The 24147-nt window shown below is 42.9% G+C and overlaps 1 protein-coding gene across 2 annotated transcripts in view; it reads right to left on the bottom strand.

Annotated features, from left to right (window-relative positions):
- CAB39L (calcium binding protein 39 like) overlaps positions 1–24147 on the bottom strand; it is a 69416-nt gene that overhangs the window by 24368 nt on the left and 20901 nt on the right. Inside the window, exons 1-3 of one of the 2 annotated variants that reach the window (XM_009942786.2) lie at positions 23288–23377; positions 12438–12586; positions 1033–1197 (exon numbers count right to left, since the gene is read on the bottom strand). In XM_009942786.2, the coding sequence (XP_009941088.1) occupies positions 1033–1197; positions 12438–12539 (267 nt within the window). In that variant the 5' untranslated portion in view covers positions 12540–12586; positions 23288–23377. Of the gene's footprint in view, positions 1–1032; positions 1198–12437; positions 12587–23287; positions 23512–24147 lie in introns of those variants that run through there. The other variant, XM_075421649.1, reaches the window with a different exon arrangement.

Below are 24147 nucleotides of genomic sequence, written 5' to 3'. Positions count from 1 at the left end.
CTACACATTCAGTACTGCCCCTGCTTCAGATCTCAGTAGCGGAAGTTTGGTTCCTGGGAGCCAGGGACTTGCCCCTGCTCAGAGATGCTTGGACACTTGTGATGATTCACTCGTGCCCAGAAGCCATAGAAATCACGGGACTCATAACAGCAGTCCCTGGGGACCACTATCCCGGCTGACTGCAGACCACAGGAATACTATAATGACCTGCCAGTGACTAAGTTTCTTCCCAGTTCCTGCCAGTCAAAGATCAGTTAAAAGGGTTTATATTTATCCTCAATTACTACAATCTTTTCTACCATAACTCTTCTTCTCCTTAGTTATAAGTTCAGTTGTCTTAGTAGTTTATCTGCTAAGTTCTTGGCTTTAATAATAAAACTGGCAAGGAGTTACATGGAATATATAATTACTGTTATATAGATTTTTTTTTCCATCTTTCTGAAGATCTTTCTGCTGGCAAAAAAAGTTATATTCCTTTCTTCTTTAGTCCAAAGAAATAAATGGAGGCAATCCAATTTACCTTGCAAGCTGCTGTCAGTTCTTAACACCTTTTTCAACTCCTTTGCTCTCAACTAAACCGTCTCATTTTTTTCAGTCTTTTTCACATGAGATTTTCCCATGCTTCAAGTTATTTTATTCCATGTCCCTGGACCCCTTCTAAATCAGACACACTCTTCAGAGATGGCAGTTGGCTCTAGCTGCACTATGACAAAGTAAGAGGTTCATCACTGCAGCTTACAAGGTTGGTCACAGACAGTATTCTCAGTATCATTTCCTACCTTGTTTGGATACACATGGCAGTATTTCTTTATTGGTTTTGTTTTAATTAAAATAAATCAGATGCATTGCATTTACTTCCAGTATATGAGCATGTCTAGCAGAACACTGACCAATGTACAGCAGCCACTTTCTTCAGCGTGTGAAAAACAGTTTCGAATGCAATTAAAATATTTAGACTTCAGAAAAATACAGCTCTACTCACTGACAACGCTGAGACCAAGGAGATGACAAGGTTTATGGATGCCGACCTACCTCAAAATCTATCAGCTGCAGGTTGGCAATAAGCGTCACTAGAAGGCCACTGTTGTATAGCTCTTGTGCCAGCTGAGCCACTATTTCTGTAGGTGGCTCCTTGTCTGTGGTCCCACACAGAATTTCCTTCATTGCTTGCAGAGATTTTGACACTTCCTCCGATGCCTGTTCACCAGCAGACAAGGGTTTTGTGTAAAAAAAGAAAACAGAAAAGAAAAAGTACTTTATTTTAAAAGACGAGCAGTTCAAAACAAAAGCTTCTAACCATATCTATGACGATCATTCTCTATTGTAAAATAGTTTTAATAATTTTATGTAATCACTGAGGCTGGAACGCACACACCAGATCCTGCAGGTTCTACACAAGAACATAGATATGTTCAATTTCCATACCATTGCTTACAGACCACGGGCATAAAACAGCGGCAGAAGTGCAATTACCAACTGGTGTCAGCAGGATCCTTCACAGATCGTTCCCCTTGTCCTCCCCAGTGGACTCCACCGACACACACAGGGCGAGAGGTGCCAGACTGAGGTACCGAATCAGTCGGCTTCTGGCACCAGCAGGGTGGCAGCTACACAGCTTCCCTATCAACTGCTTGCTGAGGGACTCTCGGCTCCTCTACTGGCAACCCAAATACATCCTTATACCCTGCCAGCTTTGCACTGACAACACCTACACCTACTTCTCTTCATCATGTGTGGTTTGAGCCAGCATCTTCTGCAAGGGATTCACCTACTGATCACACAGGCACTTCAGTCTCAGCTTGGGAAAGTAATTAAACATTTTGCTTTAGTAAAGCTTGACAGCTGCCATCAACCAAAACAAAATAAATCTTTCAGCTTTTGCTCCCACCTAATTCCATGCAATGTTTCAGGTACCTAATGCAGGTGACAAATCAGGAATTACCTTACAAAATATCTCAACCAGGAAGCTTACAATAGGAAAATGAAAGAGAAGCACATAAAAGCGGGTAATAGCTTGACGTTCGTGGCAGTCAGCAAGTTTCAATCAGATGTGAATGATAATGTCCCAATTCTCATGGGAAACGACCGCTGGCCGCAGCGCAGCAGCTCTGGCTCGTGCTCTCAGGTTCACTCCGCTTCGTATAAATAAAGACTACGTAGAGGAAAGGCGTTATTTTTCCACCTGTGTGTGTGCTTTAAATCCCACCTGCTCTAGCCATGGGGCTATGGAGGCAATGACTCTTTCTGGGTCGGGATATATTTAACACACGCGTGACCCGCAGCAAGGCTGGTTGGATTCTTTGGCAGGGAGTGGGAAGGAAGTAAGGGAGAGGTTTGAAAGCAAAGCTGAGAATGACAAGAAAGTGCCAGCCAAGATGGTTAAAGATGCTGATGATAGGACAGCATTTCACATCTATACTGCAAAACATTTCTTTGAAATGAGCGTTTTGTTAGCTTAGCGGGGGTGAGCAATCCAGACACATACAGAAAACCCAAGAGTAATTTGTAAAAGCTAGCTGGACATTAATGGATGTTCAAAGCTAGACCAATAATCTCAATACATTCCTCACAAACTGAAAGGAAAAATGTCATGCTTTCAAATACCACTCCATCAACCTGCATAAAATAATCCCACAGTGCTATGGAGAGGCATCTCTCAACTGTTGCTGATCCCCCAACACTTTAATATTGATTTATATCACAGATTTTATCCACATTAGTGAATAAAAATCCTAGAAATCCTAAAAAATAAAACAAAAAAAACACACCAAATGAAAAAAAACAAACAACAACAATAAAAAGCCACTTTCACATTGCATCTACGTGGAAGACTCAAGCATTGATTTTGCACAGCATAAAGAAATGTTCTTTCCCAGTCTGCTTGTACCTACTCTCAGTTTTCTGCTAGTTGAGACAGGCGAACATGAACGGCATGTAAATGAATATGACTACGTGATGACTTTAACCACAGCAGAAGTCTTATTGTTCCATACTGTCGCTCAGCAAAAGAGCCTATTTTTACCTCAAATGTTAGTGGTATGTCACTAGAGATATCCCACAGAGTACAGATGGGATTAACAACAGGGGTGCTATCTTGGAAACTAAAGCCCTAAATCTTTAGAAGAACTGTGCATATATTTTAATATCAAAGGAAAAACCCATATATTTTTGGCTTTTCACCCATTCTGCTGGGCAGGGCGTGAATATCTCTGGCATTCTGTGGTTTAAAAAAAAAAAAAAAACCACATTACTACCTTTCCTTTCAAGAATAAGTAGTCCTTTCTGACATGTAGCAAAATGTCTACAGAACACAGCTTTGTTTCTCAAAGAGGAGGCCAAAAAGTAAAGTGCTGCAGGAGAAAAAGAAACCACAGAACACTGCCGTGTTGATGGGCACAACTGGGCACCACAACTGTATTTCTCTAATCATCTGCCATCCCATCCACTCATCTTCTCAGCTATTCTACATGCAATTTACATTTCATGTTTAACTTCCTCCCCCCTCCATATCCTCTGGATAGTCTGTGGTTTGACATTCAACTCGCCACCAAAAGCTATTCCCAGTCAAATCTAAGGAACGCTCTTCTGTGTCTATCCCTCATCATCTGTCTGGAGGAAAAACATAATCCCAAACACAAATTCTTAAATTAACAGCCACTTCTAGCCTTCACTTTGGCATTTCCACTTAATCTTACAGCAGTTTTAGAACATAAGCACTGTTTCTGGGATAGAAACTTGCTCAAGACTCAGTGGGGAAAGAAAAAAAAAAAAGAAAAAGAAAGAGACATGCCAAGATCCAAAGACCCAAGATCTGTCCAAAACAAATGACAAATACATACATTCACTTGACTACATGGAAAATACAAGACAACAGAAACACAGCTGCAGAACAGCTTATCGTAAGAAGCCAGACTGATCCTGACCCTCTTTAGGAATATTTGCAAAAAACAACAAAAACCTCAGCAAGACACCACTCCCCCCAGTGATGCCACAAACAGAGTTTCAGTGACAAAAGAGAGAGAGATTTACTAGAAACTCCAAAGTCTACTATGAATTCCACACTACTTTTTATTTTCCATCAGCAACAATAGCAAAGTGCTGCAACTGTCACTTCAGAAGTTATAAAGCAAAAGAAAAGGTTCCATGAAATATCTAAGCACTTAAGCCATTTGCCTCGTTCTTGCAATTAAGCATGATCTTATTTCCAGCAGATTTTCCTTTTACCCTCTAGGTACGAGTCCTTCACATCATGACCGAATTTATGCCACTAGATTTAGACAAACTGATGTGAACAGAGGGGAAAAAAGGGGGAGAGGAGAAAACCAAACACGGAATCCTAAACAGAACAGCTTATATATATTACACACAAATGTCAAAAGCGGGATATGCTGAACTTTGGACAGTTGCAGACAGGGACAACAAAGCATACAATGAAAGGCAAGGTGATTCCCAGCACACACATGAATTCAGCATTTGCGTTGCTGTCACTGCACAGATGTCAGGATCTTGACCTCCTAAAGCAGCTCACAGGTTTCTAGTCTACAGGCATCTCAGTTCACAACATCCAAACTCGGGAGGATCCGATTCCACCACAGAACACTAAAATTCCGGGTGGGTACATGGGTCAGCCACAAATAAGGCACAAGGTTGATTTGCAATAGCTGTGTAAGGGGAGTGAAGGAGACCACAACCCGTACCGACCTGTGCAATGAAGGCAGTTTTTTCAGTGATGGCCATTTCTTCTCTACTTTCACCCAACACAGGATTAACAAGTTCTTTCCAACACGCAATAACTCTTTATCCACAGAGCATAGTTTATAGTGACCAGCAACCCACAAGAGGTTTTCTGGGTCCATTTTGAAATACAACATTTTATGCAAATGTTGAAATCTAACAATCCTTGGATTACTCTGCTAACCCTACTGGACTAGATGACGTACAATAGCCTTAGAGCTGGAAAACTGTCAACATAGATAAGCCTATGTAACTTCTCTAAGTTAAATTATAAACGTATTCAACCTCCCCTGCTTATAAAGTTGTTTTTTTGTCAGCATTAATGTGTCTTTGCAAACCTAACAACAGCTTCAAAAACAAGAGTTGGAAACTTTATGAGTTGAAGATACTTGTCTCAAGCTTATTTTCGTCACAGATCCAAGTCCTGTCATTGTTGACTTAACAGGATCGCAACACAAAGAAAGGAGTGTACAAAGAAATAATTCCCTGAAATTCCATATGGGGGGAAAAAAAAAATCTTCCCTGAAAGACCTCAAGACTCTCCTATCCACAGCCTAACACATGTGAAGACCAGACGATTTTGCTGGAAACGTCCAGTCTTTATTACAGAATGGGTAATACTACTATGCTTATATTGAAATCTTTCCGTACTCCAGTGTTAATCTTCCTTCCCCACAGTGGTAATACTGGGTTCTTCAGTTTAACTTGCTTTGCCAGGTCTAGAAGACAATTTCTGAGTTTTATCTATTTTTTGGGACTGATCTTTAAAGGAGGGCGAAAGTCCGTAACAATGTTCTTAGGCCAGTAATTTAGCACTATTTAAGGAATGCTGCAAAATAGTTAAATTTCTCTCTATATTCCTCAATTATACAAGACAGTTCAATAAGGAGTTTCCTGTTTTTTTCATTAAGGGATTACAAACAAATCCTCCAAGTCTTAATTTTTTTCTGTTCTTCTAAAATCTTCCAGAGAGATTTAGCACGAAGGCTAAAACAAAGGTCTTTCATGCAGAAAGCTGAATTTTTATTTCCATATTTACATGAGTTGGGACTTTCCGTACTCAAAAGCTAAGCTCTTCTATATGCAACACTGCTTGTACGCAATATAGCAAAATAAACAAACTAGATCTTCTGTTTCAGAAATCAAAACTTCATACAGGCAGTTTTTTAAAAAACCCACAGCACAACAGAGAGATACTTTACCAAGAATCCCCAACTTCAGAAACTTAAATTTCTGGCTATTCCAACTGGCTCATAAAAATTACCTCGTTACTAACCTTGCCCTTCCCCTCTCCTTAGCTACTTTGGGCAATTTTACATTCACATTAAAAGTGTTGTAGTAAGTGCTCGTGATCCAGACCTACTATGCCTGTCAAAGAGAGAGAGAGATGGATCTCCTGTTACATAGTGTAGATCCATGGCATCTTTTTACTCCTCTCCAAGGAAGATTACACAAACCATAAAGGGAAAAGTGTTTGGCCTTGAATAACCAACAGTCTGAGCTCCTACACCTGAACTGCAACTTTCCATAGCTTTCAGTGGGTTGTTTCTATTTTCTCTCTGTTTCACGGGCGGGTTAGAGGTTTCACACTTATGTACATATGTTCCAGGTCAGAAGGGCTTATTCTTACTTTTATTCGTCTGGGGACTTGATATAACATTTATGACTAACCATAACAGTGAAGAAAAAACAGATTGTATGAACTTTTTCCACCTTTCCAAACTCAGATACCAAATATACATAAGAAAAATACAGGATGCCTGACATCTGGCACCTGCACAGCGATCACAAAACCCTCAATTGTTCCTAAGCATATGGAAAATAGGATCATACCGCTTCAGATTGTGTACCTAGCATATTTCCAGGGCAAAATATTCTTCTAACCTATTGCACTCTTACACAGCAGCAGACAGTAACACACACAGATGCCTGCCAGCGTGACGCAAAATACTCCAATGTGTGATTCAATGAACTGCCAGTACTCCACGCTACACATTATAACCAAAGGCATAAAGCTCCTTGGCTTGGCTTTGTTTGTTTTAACTTGCAGTCTTGTTTAAAAATATGCTCAGTGTGTGATTCAAACCATTTTTTCTCCTAAAAGAACAGTGCCAATGCAACTCTATCTATATGCAACTCTAAGGACTCCCAATACGAGCCATTAGCAGAGTCTGAATCCAATGTCGACGCAGCTTCAGGATCATCCCAACTGACTTATTCTTGGTACAATTTCATGCTAAAAGGATATATAGGAATAAATTGTGGACATTTTGGATCAGGAGGCATGAACTCTATCATTTAGCAAAATATTACGGCCTAGTACTCAAGGAAGATGGCAAAGACCATTTGGCCAAGCAGGCACAACAGGGAAACCCCTTTTAAAAGGTTGTATGATTAGATGAAAAAGACAGGTTTGTCCCACCTGGACATAAATTCCTTTCCCACTGTTAATCCTGCACTTGAGACAAAACTAAAGGTTGTAAGGTCCTTAAAAATAAAAAAAATAAATAAAAGGCAACCAGAAGAGACATGTTTTAAACTCCTGGCACCAGCACCTGATAGTATCTGGAGTTTCTCCCATTTCTAGAGCAGTAACAGGCCTTAGCAGAACAGGGAAGCTGAAACATGAAACGTTCCACAAAACCCCAGGACATGCAGAGCTAGAAGCCAAGCTCTTCTTATCTCATTTGCTCGGTTTCAGTGTGCAGCAATGAAGTTGAAAGCAATCTTGCAACTGACTTTGGCAGCTGCAGAATCGCATCCATGGGTATTCACGCTTGCAGTAGTCACGCAACCATTCTCCCATGCAAATACACATCATGTCCTCCTCAAGCACCTCTTCTCACACACCAGTCCCCAGCTGCTTTACCAGCACAGGAGGGAGCAAGGTGAACAGGAGCTGATAATGGCTTCACTGGTGCTACGTAAAAAAGCAGGATTTATTCATATAAATATTTGTTCTGGAAATCTTAAAGTCTTTTTACTGTAGCTTTATTTAAAGGCTGCTCTCTTGACCCTTCTGAACAGTACCAAATTTGTTACAGTACACGGAGACGAAACAGAGGCCAGACTACAGTGATCCACCCAAGCAAGCAGTCTTGTTAGATGTATTTTACATCAGGTTATTTTACATCTTGCTTCACTATGTTTCTGAACACTGACTAAGAGCGCTGCAGCATGTGGTTCTGCCTGCCAGGAAAATGCTCAGCACAGCACCCTGAACCAGCTCTAACTCACTCAGGTTCAGCTTCCACGACAAAACGAGCTATGGATTTGGACCAGCTATGCCAGAAACTGCAAATCTTTCAGCCCATCTAGGGCGAGTGCAAGGAATTAGGCCAAGTTTCAACTGACCCCAGATCCTTTTGCTATTCTAAATTAAAAGCCTGTGACACTTTGAAGGCTTTTGCCGCAGGGCGAGTTCAGACAATGTTACCAAACCTGTAGGCACCGAAGATGGCACTGAGTCACGGGTGCCGCACCCCAAGGTGTTTGGTTAGCAACGAGAGGGTGATGTGTTCAAAGACATGCATCAGTGACATTCTGAATGCCACCTGCGCTGCTTTGTGCTGACCAGGCTCGGAGGCTGAATAAGACTTGGAGAGGTCGGGATGTCACCCCCATTTGCTTGTGAGATAGGTCAGGTATCCTTTCTATTGATGTTCTTTTACAACATCCATCAACAAAAGACATGGTGGTATATCAGTAATAAATGGAGCAGTACGACCAGCGTGTCACTTGCTGCCCATTCTTCCTCAGGTTCAACAGATCCATTCACCTGATATCAGGGTTTCTCCTCTCTTGCTCCACATTTATGTACATCCTCCAAACACTACAGGAGCTCGTGCCAGAAAGAAGGAAGGGAGCCTAAGTTCTGAAGGCTTCATTTCCTAGGCATTTAAATACTTCCCCGCTTTTCTAGTTAATTCCGGAATGGGTATTTCTTGTTCAGTCCAAGCACAGTTTGGTTCTACACGACCAAGATTAACTTTTTATGGCATTTATAGAATTCTGTAATAAAAAGTAACTAATTATATGATTCTATGAATTGCTCTTCACTGCATCAAAGCCTGAACAGCATTGTCAGCAATTGTACATGTAACAAGAACACCTTATTTATTTCAGATGTTGGAAGAGAGGAGGATGCTTGATAGAGAAGGCTTTAGTCCACTTTTCCAGCTCTGTCTTACCTTACTTAAGCCCCCTGTTGTTACATTTGATTTGCCAGTGCTGCAATACCTTCTTTAAAATAGATGTTATTTTAAAAAAAATTTAAAAGAAGGTATTAGAAAGAGCACTTCAGAGGAAGAGAAGCCATGTGTGGTGGCACTTCTCAACCTGTGGTCTATCAAACCCACCAGCACATAGCTGAGAAAACGCAAAGCTTTAAGCCCACACACATCCATGCAAGCAAGCAAACAAAAAACCCTACCCACAAAATACAAGTGACAACCAAACATTCAAACTTAGCCTATTTTTCAGTTGAGACTGTTTTAAAAGCATTATGGCAACACTGCACACCTTAATAGGTTTTTAAAAAAAAAGACACATGGAGGAACTAGGTCAAATTCAATCCTTATCTAAGACGACAGATGCCAGTACAGCCAACAGAGTTCAGTCAAAGTCTGAATGGGGGCTATTATCCGACTAACAAAAAGCATCATTAAGAAAGAGTGCAAACTTCTGTATATTATGTGTGTACATGGAAATGTGTCTCGGAAAAGATGTATAATTGCCTTTATACTTACAAGTGGCTTCTCTGCATCCTATCTATCAAGTTGTGTCCTCCCTGCTCTTCCCATTACTCAGAAAGCCTTAACTGATCTGCTGTAAACCTCCCTCTATGTGGGCACTGCATAGCGAGGTAGGAATGATCATTTCTGCATTGTTTAAAAACAGACCCTCTGAGGCACAGATGGTTTCTGGAGGAAGTTGCACAAAGTCTTATTAGAAGCATCAAGCCTCTCCCTGTGTGACCTCACACCCCCCCAAGCTGCCCAGGGCATCTTCACCTCGTACTTAGAATTTCTCAACTGGGAAAGGAAACGAGGAGGTTCTCTGCTAGCCTTGCGGTTAATTTAGGCTTTGCCACACTTCTCTGCCAATTCCGGCTGTATTAGCAGCTTTTAGCTGTCTCAGCCCACACACCACACTGGCTGTGCTACAGTAACAGCTCAATTGTCACCGGATAAATCTTCTTGTTTAAACATCTGAGGCAAGTCCTAGTTGGAAGCTATTCTGCATGTGAGCAAAATCAAGGATGCTGTGGAGCCATACTCTGGAAGTCCTGGGAACCTTGGTTTTATGGTGAGGCAAAACAGCACCTCCCCAGTCCACATGGAAGATGACAAGCAGCCAGAAATCTCAAAAATCGGAGAGCCTTGATTCCCAAACTTCCGCGTTCACAGGCCCACAGGATCCGAAAGGAGCTCTGGGATATTCAGGATCTGTGGCTCTTCCAGGAGCCAGACCTCTGGGCCCTTTCATGAAAGTTTGACACATTTAATCTCCCTTTGGAAATCAAATTGGAGGAAAATTTCAAAACCTTGTCAGGTTTTGAAGAGCACAAAGTGCATCACTGTGCTCTGTTTTCCTTTGCTTTTGTTTTCAGTTAAATTTCTACAATCACATTCATGAAAAGACAAGATGTTATTCACTAGAAGAGTCTACTAAGTGAGTAAATTTTGAAAACCTGCATGCCATTGGAAGTCTCCCCATCATCTTTTCGTCTCTAATTCAAAATGCAAACAGCACTCAAAAATGGTTTTACTGAGCCCGCAAACTGTATGGATACTAAGAGATGTGATGGGGTGATTGTTTTGGCAAGAGTTATGTTTCCTGTCATTTTTTAAAGCTTATTGTTGTCACAGTACTAAACATATTCCTTATGATTTACTCCCCTAAACTGAGGAGAATGAATCCGGCAATTTTCTTTAATAGGTATTTATTTCAGGACAGCTCAGTGCAACACTTTAGATAAAAGGTAGCATTACTAAGGAGTCTCACATCTTCCCTTCTGACGGGAGAGAGGCCCTGTGTGCTTCCTCTACATGGCGGCGCAAAGTCCTGAGTCAACAAGTCACATAAAGCATATGTGTAAATACCATCCAAAAGAAGGCTGTTTTCTTCACTTTCTGCCTTGCTGCTGAAGCAAATGCCTTGTCCCCACTCCCCTCCCCCAATCACCCACATTCACCCCAGAAAGAGCTTCCATCCCACAGCGATAAAGTACAGCAGAAAATACTGAAAAACGACCTCCTGTTGTAAAACAAGTACCGTCCTTGAATTTGTGAGCTGTTGCCACCCTAATACACCAGGGAAAAGCTCCTGTATCTTTTGCTTTGTGAGGAAAACATGCAACAGCTGCTCTGACTTTTATGAAAAATTTACATCGAGTTCTCAATTTTCTAAGAAGTCTGAATTTTTCCTCCTTTGTCACTGACACCCAAATAAACAAACAGCTCAAAGCCAAAAATCCTCAAAACCACAACCCAGAAGAGTCATTCTGCAAAGCAAATCGAAGAGAAACCCGAGTCTAGAGCTTCTGCTTTGAACGTCTTCTTTAATCAGGCTCCTAAGGATGAATTCAGCAGGGGAGGGCAGACTATGTTGGCTTATTTAGTCACTTATTTTAAGTTTTAGTTCAGAGTCAAATTCTCTCAGTACTTCTCAGTTAACTGAAGGTATTTCAGCATGAGACATCAAATACCAGAGGCCTCCCTGAAATGCTTGTGACTGATCTTACATAATTAACACCATCTGAGCTACTTGCTTTGAACCAAAGCTTCAAGACAGTTTCACTACGGGCACGAAGGGCTCCGTGCTTACCTTTTGGGCTGGGTTCGTTCTAATACAGACTTCTGCACAAGGTGGGGGAAGCGCAACATGCACACACAAAACATCAGCTGCACAAAAACTGAGTTAATGTCACTTATCAGCTATTTCTGTTTCCACTGACTTTCAGTTTTTAAAGTTTGTTGTTAATTGAAGTTCTATACTTCTACTAGAGCAATAATATAAAGGGCCAGAGTCTCAGATGCAAAAAAAAATATTATTTGCTGTTATGGAAGCACGAATTTCCAACTGGGAGCATTTTGTATGCTGGGGTGCATCTTCTCAACCGGTTAGTGGAGGAGTGGCAGAAGTAACTCAGGTCTGTATCACAGAGTTAGAGGAGAGCAACAGCATTAGCAAAAACCTAGCAACATAATTGGAATATGAGTAGCACAGCTCATTTAGGAAGCTCTAGCACCCAGAAGATTGGAAAGGATTGATAGAGTGGATCTCCTTTTATACATCTGAATACATACAGGTTTGCTGGTCTGTGCAAACAATGTTCAGCAGAAGTAAGTTTTACTCTGTGGGTACCTACACATTAATTTGCAGTCTCGTTTGTTATCCTGCTAAACCAATTAATGGTATAATAGTTTTCAAATCGCCTTCCAAGCTGTTTTGTTAGCTGTGATCACGCTTTTCTTTTGGCTGAGGCTCCTGGATCTCAACATTTTCTGTCTGACCCCCAGATCTGTTGTACTTCACTTATGCAAAAGCCCCCTGATTTCAGAACTGTTCAAACACAAAGCTACTTACATGTGCAAGCACTTGCAGATTCATGGCAGTGAGCAAACACACTTTTACTCCCTTTATTCTGTTTCTTCCCCAGCATAAAAGACTTATTGGTCTTCTACAACATTACCTCATACCTTGTCTGTCTTTTTTTCTTGTTTTTCCAATATGGCCATATTTTCTTTCAGAATTTTCACAATCTCAGCAGGATTTTTGTGTGATTTACTAAACAAAGGCATGGTTTTTCTTCACCTGGATTTCTTCCTTCAGGAGTGAAGAGGACTGCCTTAAATCAAACAAGAAACAAAAATAGCTTTTAAGGCTTATATGAAAATGCAATAAAAACACACAAAGACATTCTGAACAAGAAAAGGTTATGCCTCAGGCACCATATTTTGCTTCAGCTACTCAGCAGAGCAGTAGAAATTCTCACATACAGTCACAAGCCACTATTAGCATGTGGAAAGCAACTACTCAGCACCTGCACTGAAGTTGGATGCTTCCTAAAGCCCCTGACGTACAGGTCAACGCTCCAGCGAGTCCATGTCCAACTTTTTTTTGGACACTGCTTATCTGGCAGGTTACACTAGATTTCTGATAGGGGTTCCTGCCAAACTTCACTGGCTTCATCACGATGCAGGTAACTGTAGATGCCAGAATACCAAAACGTCCTTTGTTTAGGGCATCACAAGATAAGGTCCCAGCTTCTCTGCCATCACTTCTTCTTCTTCAGCTGCTTTCCTTTTGCAGCCTAAAGCTTCTCAAGAAAAAATAGCTGAAGCTACCCCCTAAGTCTGACAGACTTAAAGAATCTGTGGGTCAGATCTCACTTGTGTAAAACACTGCCTGAATTACGTAAGGGACAGAGGATCAGCCCCAAATACGGACATGTTTTCATGACATTTAAATGAAAGACTGAGCATTTTAACGAAAATGGGTTTGTTTAGTTTAAAACATTCTTCCTCTGTATAGTTAGAAAGGGAAATACCACATCACTGTATTTATACATGAGAGAAACCAAGTAGCTTAGTTTCTGAACCTACAGAGCACTAAGTTGCAAATTTCCACAGGTTTTGCTGAGGGTCTGATACAAAGTCAATGGACAGACTACAGATGGGAATATGCTCTGGTTAAGGCAGTACCACTTGCCAGGGAGACCGCAGCACCATTCTGGGCTGCACTCCACTTTGTACAATAACAAAGAAAAGGAAAAAACCAACCAAACAAACAACAACAACAAAAAAAAAAAAGCAAAAATAATCTCAAGGTTTCATCTCTTTCCACAACAAAAGACAATCACCACCATCCCTCCCCACACAGATCTGCAAGATCAGTTGTGAAAACATACATATATACACAAAGCACTTCAATCTTCTTCTTGTTCTTCAACTTTTAGAATTTAACAAAAGCTTTATACAGGAGGTTTTCAAGGAGAGAATTAAACGAGTGCAATACACACAGTATAAAGAAGAAAACAGAATGGTGTAATGCTTTCCCAGAGGTCCCAAAGAATCCACTCCTCTCATGCTTTGTTGTTACTACTGACATACTACACGGTCCATCAGGAAGTGTGACCCCATTTGTGCCATACATCCATGTGTTGCTAATCCCCCAATATCCTATGGAATTAACACCCAGATTAGATATACACTCTATCACAACTATAAATAGCAACCATACAAAACAGCCAAGTACAAAATGTAAACCATAGAGGAGTACTCTAACAAAAAAAAAAAAAAAAAAAAAATCTTTAGACTCTGTCCTAACGTCTTACTAAAAACATTTCAAAATATTTTTGCAGATTATCTTTACAAGAACAGTTTCTATGACATGGAGGAAATATTTTTAATGTCTTATTTAACCCAAAAGTTCCTTTATAGTGTCCAGAGCAGGTGAATTTGTATACAGCTTCTCATTTGTTGCTAGGTCAGTTTTACAGGAATATTTTCATGTTCAGCATCTGAAACCTCACCTTTTTCAGATTTCCATTTTCAAGCTCCTCACAGTTCAGTTCAAACTCATTTTTATTTCTGCAGTTTTGGCTATGTAACCTTCACTCCTTGGCTGAGCTCTCAGCTGTGAAGTCCTGCTCCCATGGAGCTCACAACTGCAAGCTTTGGCAGCACCATCCAGCTAGCAACAATGCAGAGTCACACCTCAGTCTGACCATATGCAAGACTGAAGACTGGATATACTAACAACTAACTCATCTGAGCACGTTCAGCTACACAGAAGCACTGGAAAAGACTGGGATGCCAGTACCATACAATAGATTTCTTTAAATGCTGCTAGCAAGCACCAGCCACCCCATAATCCCACACGTGCTGCAATTAGCAGCTTAGTAATTCACAACACACTTTGAGAAGGACCTGATTCTGCATGTTTTTATTATCCGTGAAGACACAGCATGAGGATATGAAGATGGAAGAGCAAGTCTGAGCAGGAGCTTAACAAGCGCATTGCATTTTCAGAAAAGAAGTATTTGCATCCAAGGTGGGGTAGGATTATTCAGATTGCTGAAGCCATCCCTTCAGCCTCCCCTTTAGAAGGAAGGGGAAAACACAAGGAAAAGCAAAGGGGGAGAAAATCTGATTTGTAAATTGGAGTACTCATGAGCTAGAGGTTATGAGAGTTTAAAAAAATGAAGTCCACATTTCTAACTGAAATGTTGACTATAAATTATAAACACATTTTCTTCCCAAAAAGTAACTTGCATAGCTGTCTAAAGCATGGTGCCTGTACTTCAATAATCATTAATTTTACCATAAAACTCTAACAGCCAGGCTAGCATTTTTCCATTGTATTGTTCCAGGCTCAACACCAAGTCACCACAGCACTGCTTAGTGATAAAATACCATTTCTCTCCACTTCATACCCTACCAGCATCCTGATCGCAACAGCAAAATCACCAAAAATAGGACAAGAAGGGACTCAAGAGACTGTTTAGTTCATCCCTCCACTGAACAGAGCCAAGTCTCTGCTTCACATTTACCAGTCTTACATATAAAGCAAAGCATCTGCTGTATGCAAGTGGAGAGTGACAGAGAGAAAAAGGGGAATAGCCCCAGATATGCATTGAAGAACGTTTTTGGATTTATCCCTTTCCAGGACACAGTTATTAACCCATCAGTATCTGGCAAAAGATGATCCATCACTTCAGAAAATACATGCTGGTAGCTGCAGGTTATGGTCCCTTTTCACAGAATCACAGAATAGTAGGGGTTGGAAGGGACCTCTGTGGGTCATCTAGTCCAACCCTCCTGCTGCAGCAGGGTCACCTACAGCAGGCTGCACAGGACCTTATCCAGGCGGGTCTTGAATATCTCCAGAGAAGGAGACTCCACAACCTCCCTGGGCAGCCTGTTCCAGTGCTGCGTCACCCTCAGAGGGAAGAAGTTCCTCCTCATGTTCAGACGGAACTTCCTGTGCCTCAGTTTGTGCCCATTGCCCCTTGTCCTGTCACTGGGCACCACTGAAAAGAGCTTGGCCCCATCCTCCTGACACCCACCCTTCAGATATTTATAAGCATTTATTAGGTCCCCTCCCAGCCTTCTCTTCTTCAGGCTGAACAAGCCCAGCTCCCTCAGCCTCTCCTCGTAGGGGAGATGTTCCAGTCCCCTCATCATCCTTGTAGCCCTCCGCTGGACTCTCTCCAGTAGCTCTTCATCTTTCTTGAACTGGGGAGCCCAGAACTGGACACAGTACTCCAGATGAGGCCTCACCAGGGCAGAGTAGAGGGGAAGGAGAACCTCCCTCGTCCTGCTGGCCACACTCTTCTTGATGCACCCCAGGATCCCATTGGCTTTCTTGGCAGCCAGGGCACACTGCTGGCTCATGGTTAACCTGTCGTCCACCAGGACACCCAGGTCCCTCTCCGCAGAGCTGCACTCCAGCAGGTCCACCCCAACCCTGTACTGGTGCATGAGCTTGTTCCTCCCCAGGTGTAGGACCATGCATTTGCCTTTGTTGAACCTCATCAGGTTCCTCTCTGCCCAGCTTTCCAGCCTATCCAGGTCACGCTGAATGGCAGCACAGCCTTCCGGTGTGTCTACCACACCTCCCAGTTTGGTGTCATCAGCAAACTTGCTGAGGGTACATTCTAACTCTTCATCCAGGTCGTTGATGAAGAAGTTAAACAAGACTGGGCCCAGTACTGACCCCTGGGGGACACCACTTGTTACCAGCCTCCAACTAGACTCAGCGCCGCTGATGACAACCCTCTGAGTTCTGCCATTCAGCCAGTTCTCTATCCACTTCACTGACCACTCATCCAGCCCACAGTTCCTGAGCTTCCCTAGGAGGATACCATGGGAGACTGTGTCGAAAGCCTTGCTGAAGTCGAGGTAGACAACATCCACGGCTCTCCCTTCGTCTACCCAGCCAGTCATGTCATCGTAGAAAGCTATCAGATTGGTCAGGCATGATTTCCCCTTGGTGAATCCATGCTGACTACTCCTGATAACCTTCTTTTCTTCCACTTGCTTCATGATGGCCTCCAGGATAAGCTGCTCCATCACCTTTCCCGGGATGGAGGTGAGGCTGACTGGCCTGTAGTTCCCTGGGTCCTCCTTCTTGCCCTTTTTGAAGATTGGACTGACATTGGCCTTTCTCCAGTCCTCAGGCACCTCTCCTGCCCTCCAGGACCTCTCAAAGATGATGGAGAGTGGCTCAGCAATGACATCCGCCAGCTCTCTCAGCACTCGTGGGTGCATTCCATCGGGGCCCATGGATTTGTGGACGTCCAGATCGCTTAAGCGATCCCTCACACAGTCCTCCTCGACCAAGGGAAAGTCGTCCTCTTTGTAGGCTTCTTCTCTTACCTGCATTTGCTTCTCCATGCAGGAATCTCCTAGGTGGGCATGTGCTAGTCTTACGGCTGGCTATTCCATCAGGCACACAGCAAAAGAAGGACTTCTCTGCTCCAGCTTTGCTCCTCATGATTGGATTCTCTAGCACCAAAGAAAGCATGAGCTCTTGCTAAAGCTCTTAACGCGGCTTGGGCATTTCTGCCCTGCCCTCCTCATTAAATCAGCTCTCTAAGTTTTACTTGAAAGGTCTTATCTTCAGTAGAGGCAATAATTTGGTTTAAATTCCCTGTTCCTTTCATCACCCATTTTCAGTTTGTTTTTTTTGAATTTGGTATTTTCCAGGCATCTAGCCCTCTGTCAAGATTGCTTGAAATCGTCCGGTAAGTTCAGAAGTTACCATGTGAAGAGAAGTCAGATGAGAGATGGACAGCGTGACCACATAAGCTTCGTTTCCTCAAGTAACCAGTCTAAAAATAACTGAAACAGAAAGATGAATGACATCTGAAAAGACTGCAACACAGGCTTACCAAGGGTAACCCATACTACAATCTCTTATTAACATATTTTAGACAGAGAAAACACTGTAGAACCCATGCATCCGACATGGAAACACACCAAACTGAATATAGGAGAAAATAAGCTAGTTGAAGGAAAATTGCCATGTAAAGGAAGACTGATCATCTGAGAAGATAAGAGCAATCTGGAGGTGGGATCTTACTTAGAGAGGCATGGGAATTAAGAGCTTACCCAAAAATTGTAGTGACTCAGAATAGGAAGATACTAACATAGAAGAGGACTGGAATATCACTACCTGAGAAACTGGATGGCCTCAAGGTCTGAGATAACACAACTGGGATAAAAATTAAGAGTAGCAAGAATCAGATAATGCTGAACAGAAGAGACAGAGACGTGGCAGATGCCCCATCCCTGGAAACATTCAGGGTCAGGTTGGATGGGGCTCTGAGCAACCTGGTCTAGTTGAAGATGTCCCTGCTCACTGCAGGGGGGCTGGACTAGATGATCTTTAAAGGTCCCTTCCAACCCAACCCAATCCATGATTCTATAAATATCTGCTTCAAGCTGAGGACTTGCCGTGAGAAATGGTAAGACACCCAGTGACTACACTGGTACTTTATAGACAGGAGAAAGACAGACACAAATCCATGATGAATTAACAAAGCAACCAGTATAAAGTACAAACCAGTACAAAGTTATGCATGTCTTCATGTAAAGTTTTGATGTAACTTCATACGGAACATTGTATACAATCCTGAACATCCCCAGTCAAGTAAAACCAACAGCGACTAGAGCAAGTCCAGAGAAGGACCTTATGCTGGCCAGAAAAACAGAAAGATCAAGCATCTCTAGGAGGCTAAAACTGCTCACCTTTAAGCGTAAGCTTAGAAGAAAAATACAGGGAAACCCAAGAAGTTATTTCAGCTCAAATAACAATAACACTTTATTTATGCAGAAGCAAGTGGCTATAAACTGTCAGTGAACAAACTTAAGCTGAAAGTGTAAAGGTTTCCAACCATTGAAGCTTGAAGATTTTGAAATGACCTGCTCTACTAGCCACACTACAGAGCATCTGTTCATAAATATTTGACACTGCTGTCTGGCAGCAAGGGACACAGTTGAATGAGCCCCTTTCTTTCCTACTTTCTAGGAAAACTTTTTCCATCTAATGGTTATTCAACATCACATGCTTTTATAACATCAGAAACGCATTGTGGACACCCCTGAATTTGTAATGGGGGACCAGCCAACTTCTTAAACATTTAGTTGTGATCATTTTATTTCACTGGTGCTCTTGTGAGGAGCTTACCAGACCAAGGAAATAAACAGACAAATCTCATCAGACCGACTCTCCCAGCCTCGGAGGTTGCCTTTCCCGCTCGTGGGGGGAACGCCCTGGCAGTACTGTAGGAGGAACGGTGGTTTCCAAAGCCTGCTGTTGCCATCAGTATGAACAGGACATTTCATCCGCCAGAGCTGGAGTGTCCAGCACATCTTATGAGCCTTACTTTTACAAAAGTACTTTCAGGCAATATAATTCTGTGATTGTTTGGGAGAAAAAAAGGGCACTGATTTTATTTTAGGTAAGTGACAGAAACACCACAAGGCATTTTTAAAGCATCACTTTCTAAATATTTGGCTGTTTCTGTTCAAGTCCAAAAAAAAGAAAAAAATTACACAGACTAAAGCAGCAAGGTGAAACCAGAGGTGCACAAGGTTTACAAGACATGAGTTTTAGGGTATTCAGTAGCCTGTCAAAGGTAACATAACATCCCTTCATACCCAGGGCATGGCTTCCCTCAGAGGCCTCTACCAATGCAAACACTTAACCAAGATGGAAAACACACTGCCAAAAAAAAAAACCTATATACCTGCTGTTACTCTACCCCCTCTGCAAGAGGAGAGGCTAACGCACAGACAGATTAGAAGACTTACCTAAGGCCACATTAAAAAAAGTCAGTGGCTGTGTCAGGTATGAAAACTAGACCATTCAACACCAAAGACTATGCTTTATTAGTCTTCAAAATACTTCTTCTGGCAGTTTATCTGATCATAAAGGGAATGCACTAAAAAAAAACTTAGCGTAACTTGAGCTCTTTAATAAAGTCCACTAAGAGATCTAGTTCTGTTTATAGGCACTCTCCCCAATTCCTGTGCTCTTAGTCATGTATTTTCTCAAAAGATTACAGTGCAGCTGAGCTTGTAAGCATGATGAAGGAAAAATGCAGATGGCAACATCACTCTACTCTCCTGCCCATCCCACTATGAAGTGACTCAGTTAAACAGCTCGGTAACAAACACTTCCTCCTGCCCACAAAGGCAAGAATGAGAGAGGGCACGTGAGCTGATCCATGCGCTCTTCACAGACATTCCTCTGGATAAGCCATTTGGTCTTCAGAAATGAGTAAGTGTTTTGGTTTCGGCTGCCGCCGGCAACAAAAGCGCCACGCGGCCACCCCTCCCCCTGCCGCGGTGTGGAGGAGAATGGAAAGAAAACAGGCAGAAAACTGGTGGGTCGGGATAAGGGCAGTTTAACAGAACAGCAAACAGAGGGAACAGTAACAACAACGATACAGATAAGGAGAAAACACGACAAAAACAGACCCGCTCTCTCGGACTGCACCGGCGCCGCACCCTCCCGAGCCGCGAGAGCGTTCCCGCCGCGCCGCCCCCCCACCGGAACCCCGCGTGACGTCACATGGTATGGAATACCGGGCTCTGTTTGGCCAGGTGGGGTCAGCCCCCACCCCCCGGCTGCGCCCCTTCCTGGAGTCCGGTGAAAATTAACCCTGTCCTGGCCAAACCCAGGACAGTAAGTGAAAAAATTTTCTTCCCTTCAAGTACTAGACACCTGTCTTGTCATAGCTCCTAACCTTCATCTACTTATTGATCACAATCAGAACATTTCAGTAGCTCCTTTGGGTGAGAGCTTCTTTAACGGAAAAAAAGACCTTCATTTTCCATTCACTCCAGTGTGCCTAAGACTCTCATATTTTGGGCCTGAATGAGCACGCTGTCTTCATAATTTTGCCTTCATAATAAAAGTGAGGCCTTATTCCCTCACTTCCACCTCCTGCAATATTTGGGAAAGCTTTTGCAACTACAGTCACGTACTCAAACCAGGGGATGGAAGCCACTGGATCACCTGGAGAAGTCCAATCTGTTCTCCCACACACAGTCCCCTCACACAACCCAAATTTCATTCGGTACGCAGAAGGAATCAGGGCTACACAGTAAGTAACTTCTCTGCAAATCCCCAATGAGTTGCAGATTTTGGAACATACATTGCAAACGAGACAAGAGATTACCAGGAGAGAGGACAGTTTTAGGTTAAGCTGAATGAATGCTGTCTCTGCTTGGCAACAAAATAATTCCAAAACCTCAAGAATTTACTCATCATAAGCCTTGCTACTGGCTACTTGTTGCATTGCATGGAACCAAGGTGGATAGTGGCTGACACTTCACCTGACACACAAAACATTGTAGTAATGCCTACCACTGCCACAAACGCCTGTTTTTAACAGGCATCAAGCATCCTGAAGATCAGATACGGAAAATCAGTAGGCAGCTCTGCCCTTAATCTTACCACCTCGACAGAATGTGAATAATAATATCACGTAGTTGTTCGATACTGTTATGAAAGTGACGGCATTCATAGTGATGCTCCGCTCCAGTGCTGTGGTGTAGCTCTATGGAAGCACTCCAAGAAATTAATAATTCTGGTTTTAACTGAGTGCTTGAATGCCCATTAAAGAAAAACCAAAAAGCCTATATGGTCTCTCAGCAAACACAGGGAATAAAAATGAAACACTGAACAGCTATCTGGTCACTGAGGCCACAGTTTGATAAACACTTTGTTCCACGATGGTGCGACCCTGCTCCACATCTATTCGTGTCTCTACAGCCTCTGTTGGAGGGGTACAGCTGTTTGTACAGCCATGTGTAGCCTGGTGGGGAAAACAAGGTCACACGGGTTTCCAGTCCAGTTCTCCCCACAGCCTTACAAACAGCTGTACCAGCACAACAGGGGAAGAAGGGGATGGAAGGAGAGCAGAGAGACGGTGCTGCTGGAGCAGATGTTCTCTAGGTGTTCTCAGCTCAGGCATTCTCCAGCCAACCCGAGAAAGAGGCAGGGATGGTGGGAAAAGGGGTATAAATGTGTGATGATATAAAACAAGACTGCCTAGTGTCCTTATATTGCACCATGTCCTGTGCTACCACACCTATTATTATTATTATAAAATATTTATTATAAAATAGTATTTGCACACTGCAATGCCAGGTAACATTCAGATTCTAAACCTAGCCAGAAGCAGCATCTTGTAGCACCATACTACCATACCTGCAGGCAGGCACCATACCTGCCTCAATCATCCCTATCACAGGTTTATCTGTGATACAGAGATGCTCCCAATTATGCTAACAAACTAAATAGAAGTAGTAGGTTATTACTTTATGTTGAATACAACTAGAAAGATAAGAAATCGGCAGATTTTACAGCCACCAAATATTCAGTATTGACGAGTCAAGAATATTTGGGATCCTCATTCCCGTTTGTCACCACGGAGGTCTTTTAAACATAAAAAAATTAAGAATTGAATTCCATGCCTAACTGTAGTCCATAGCAAAACTCCCACAAACTCAGTCATGCAGAAGGAGGTCTCTTAACTAACATCTCTGAAGTACGCACAATTCTAAGGTAACAGCCCTTAACAGCTTTTCACTTACTTAAGTAAAAGGGAAACCAAGTTCAATTTCCATTTCTACTAGCAATAATTACTGTGGAAATAATTGAAACTGATAATATAATTTAAATAACATAGGCAGCAGCCAAGAGGGAATAGGACTTCCTCTAAACCCATTAGCAAGCAACGTGAATACTATTTTTGCTTTATGTTCAGTATTACCAAAGTTACCTCTCTACACAGCATTCACTTCACCATGCCTTTAGCAAGCCTGCTGTGTTACTTTCATTATCTTCAGAACACATTAAAATAATTTGCTACAGCAGTAATTTCACTTTACTACTAATAATGGCCCAAGAAAGAGTCTTTGCTCAAGAAAAAAAAACTTTCCTTACGATCAATGAAAGTTCTGCCTGATATCAACTTCATGAACAGCCCATTGCATAGAATTAGCATTTCAGGTCGACAAGACCTATTGACTATAAATAACAAGATGGTTAATTTACATATGCCGTTTCTTGTGACAGTTCACACGCACACTCACCTTCCCTTCATTGCTAACCATTTCTCACTGTCTTATGCAAGTGGTTACGCTCTCATTCCTCTGCATCTCAAGAGCCAGTCTGCAGCTGCAGGCAGTCAGCGGAGAGGAGCAAGAGAAATGATATATTGCAGATATTTTATTTTTGGAAACCACACTGTAAATAAAGCCATTTCCAGAGATATTCCATGGACACAGAGCGCTTGGTCGCGGAGCTAGCGCTTTATGTAACAAGAGGAGTATTGTTTAGGGTTGCCTGCTTTAAAAAGCCACTCCTGGTAACGCAGTTTACAAAGCTATAAAAAGCTAACAGCTTAACTATCGAGAACAGGCAGGCAAGCGGTTTATTAGAAAAAGGCTGGTGCTAACTGGAAAAAGTTTTATCAAATCATTGAACTTTCTGTCACTGGGAGGACATCATCTTGGCTGACACTTACTGCGTGCAGAAAGGTGGGGGCTCCTAGGCAGCCCTGCGCAGCCCCATGGCCAGGTGCTGAAGACAGCTCTGCCGCCTCCTCACAGCCACGCCACCAGCAGCCGCCTTCAGTTATCTTCCATTTAATGCCGCTTTTTCCTCCCTGCCGATTATCGACACGTGGCAGAGACAAGGGATCCCGCGACTCGGCCTCCCGCTCTTCTTCTGCCGAGCGACCGTCAGCCTCTGGAAAAGCAGAAAGGATCGCTTGAACATGCACAGGCGCTCACAAGCAGCTGTAAATTTCCACTCCCCGCTGCCTGCGGCCGGACTCCCGGCCTCGCTCCGGCTCCTCGCCGTTCCTGCTCCGACTAACTCCGTGGCTGGGTGTGCATTTTTTCCCTGCTGCCCTCCCCGCTCCCTGGCTCGTCTTGCTCACAGGCTCACACCCCCCCAAACTCCACGTCACAGGAATGCGTGGAAAAGCGAAGGGAGAAGCGATCGCTCCGCCGAGAGGTTTCTCCAGGGTTACGGGAGGAGATGCGACGATTTCGCATCACTTCTGTAAGTTTCCATTCCCCTCCGAAGTCTCTCGGTGTCGGGAGGCAACGCTGACGGGTCCTCGCACCATCACGTGGCGGAGCCTGCTGGAATTAAATTATTCACCTCGCCGCCCTGCTGAGAATGCAAATAAGGGAGCCCAACAGGGGGCTGCTGTTACAAGATAATAAAATCAACACGCTCACGCACCACGTCTTTCAGCGGAGTCCTGCTCAGAGACGCCAAAGTTAAGCTGCTTCCTGCCTAACTATATGCTATACGTGTATGTATATACATAAAGATAATCCTTGTTCACAATAATACTGGGGGGGTGGGGGAATC

The sequence above is a fragment of the Opisthocomus hoazin genome, chromosome 1 (genome assembly GCF_030867145.1).
Source record: "Opisthocomus hoazin isolate bOpiHoa1 chromosome 1, bOpiHoa1.hap1, whole genome shotgun sequence".
NCBI lineage: Eukaryota > Metazoa > Chordata > Aves > Opisthocomiformes > Opisthocomidae > Opisthocomus > Opisthocomus hoazin.
The sequence above is the reverse complement of the archived record's forward strand: the minus strand, read 5'-3'. Positions and strand labels throughout refer to the sequence as shown.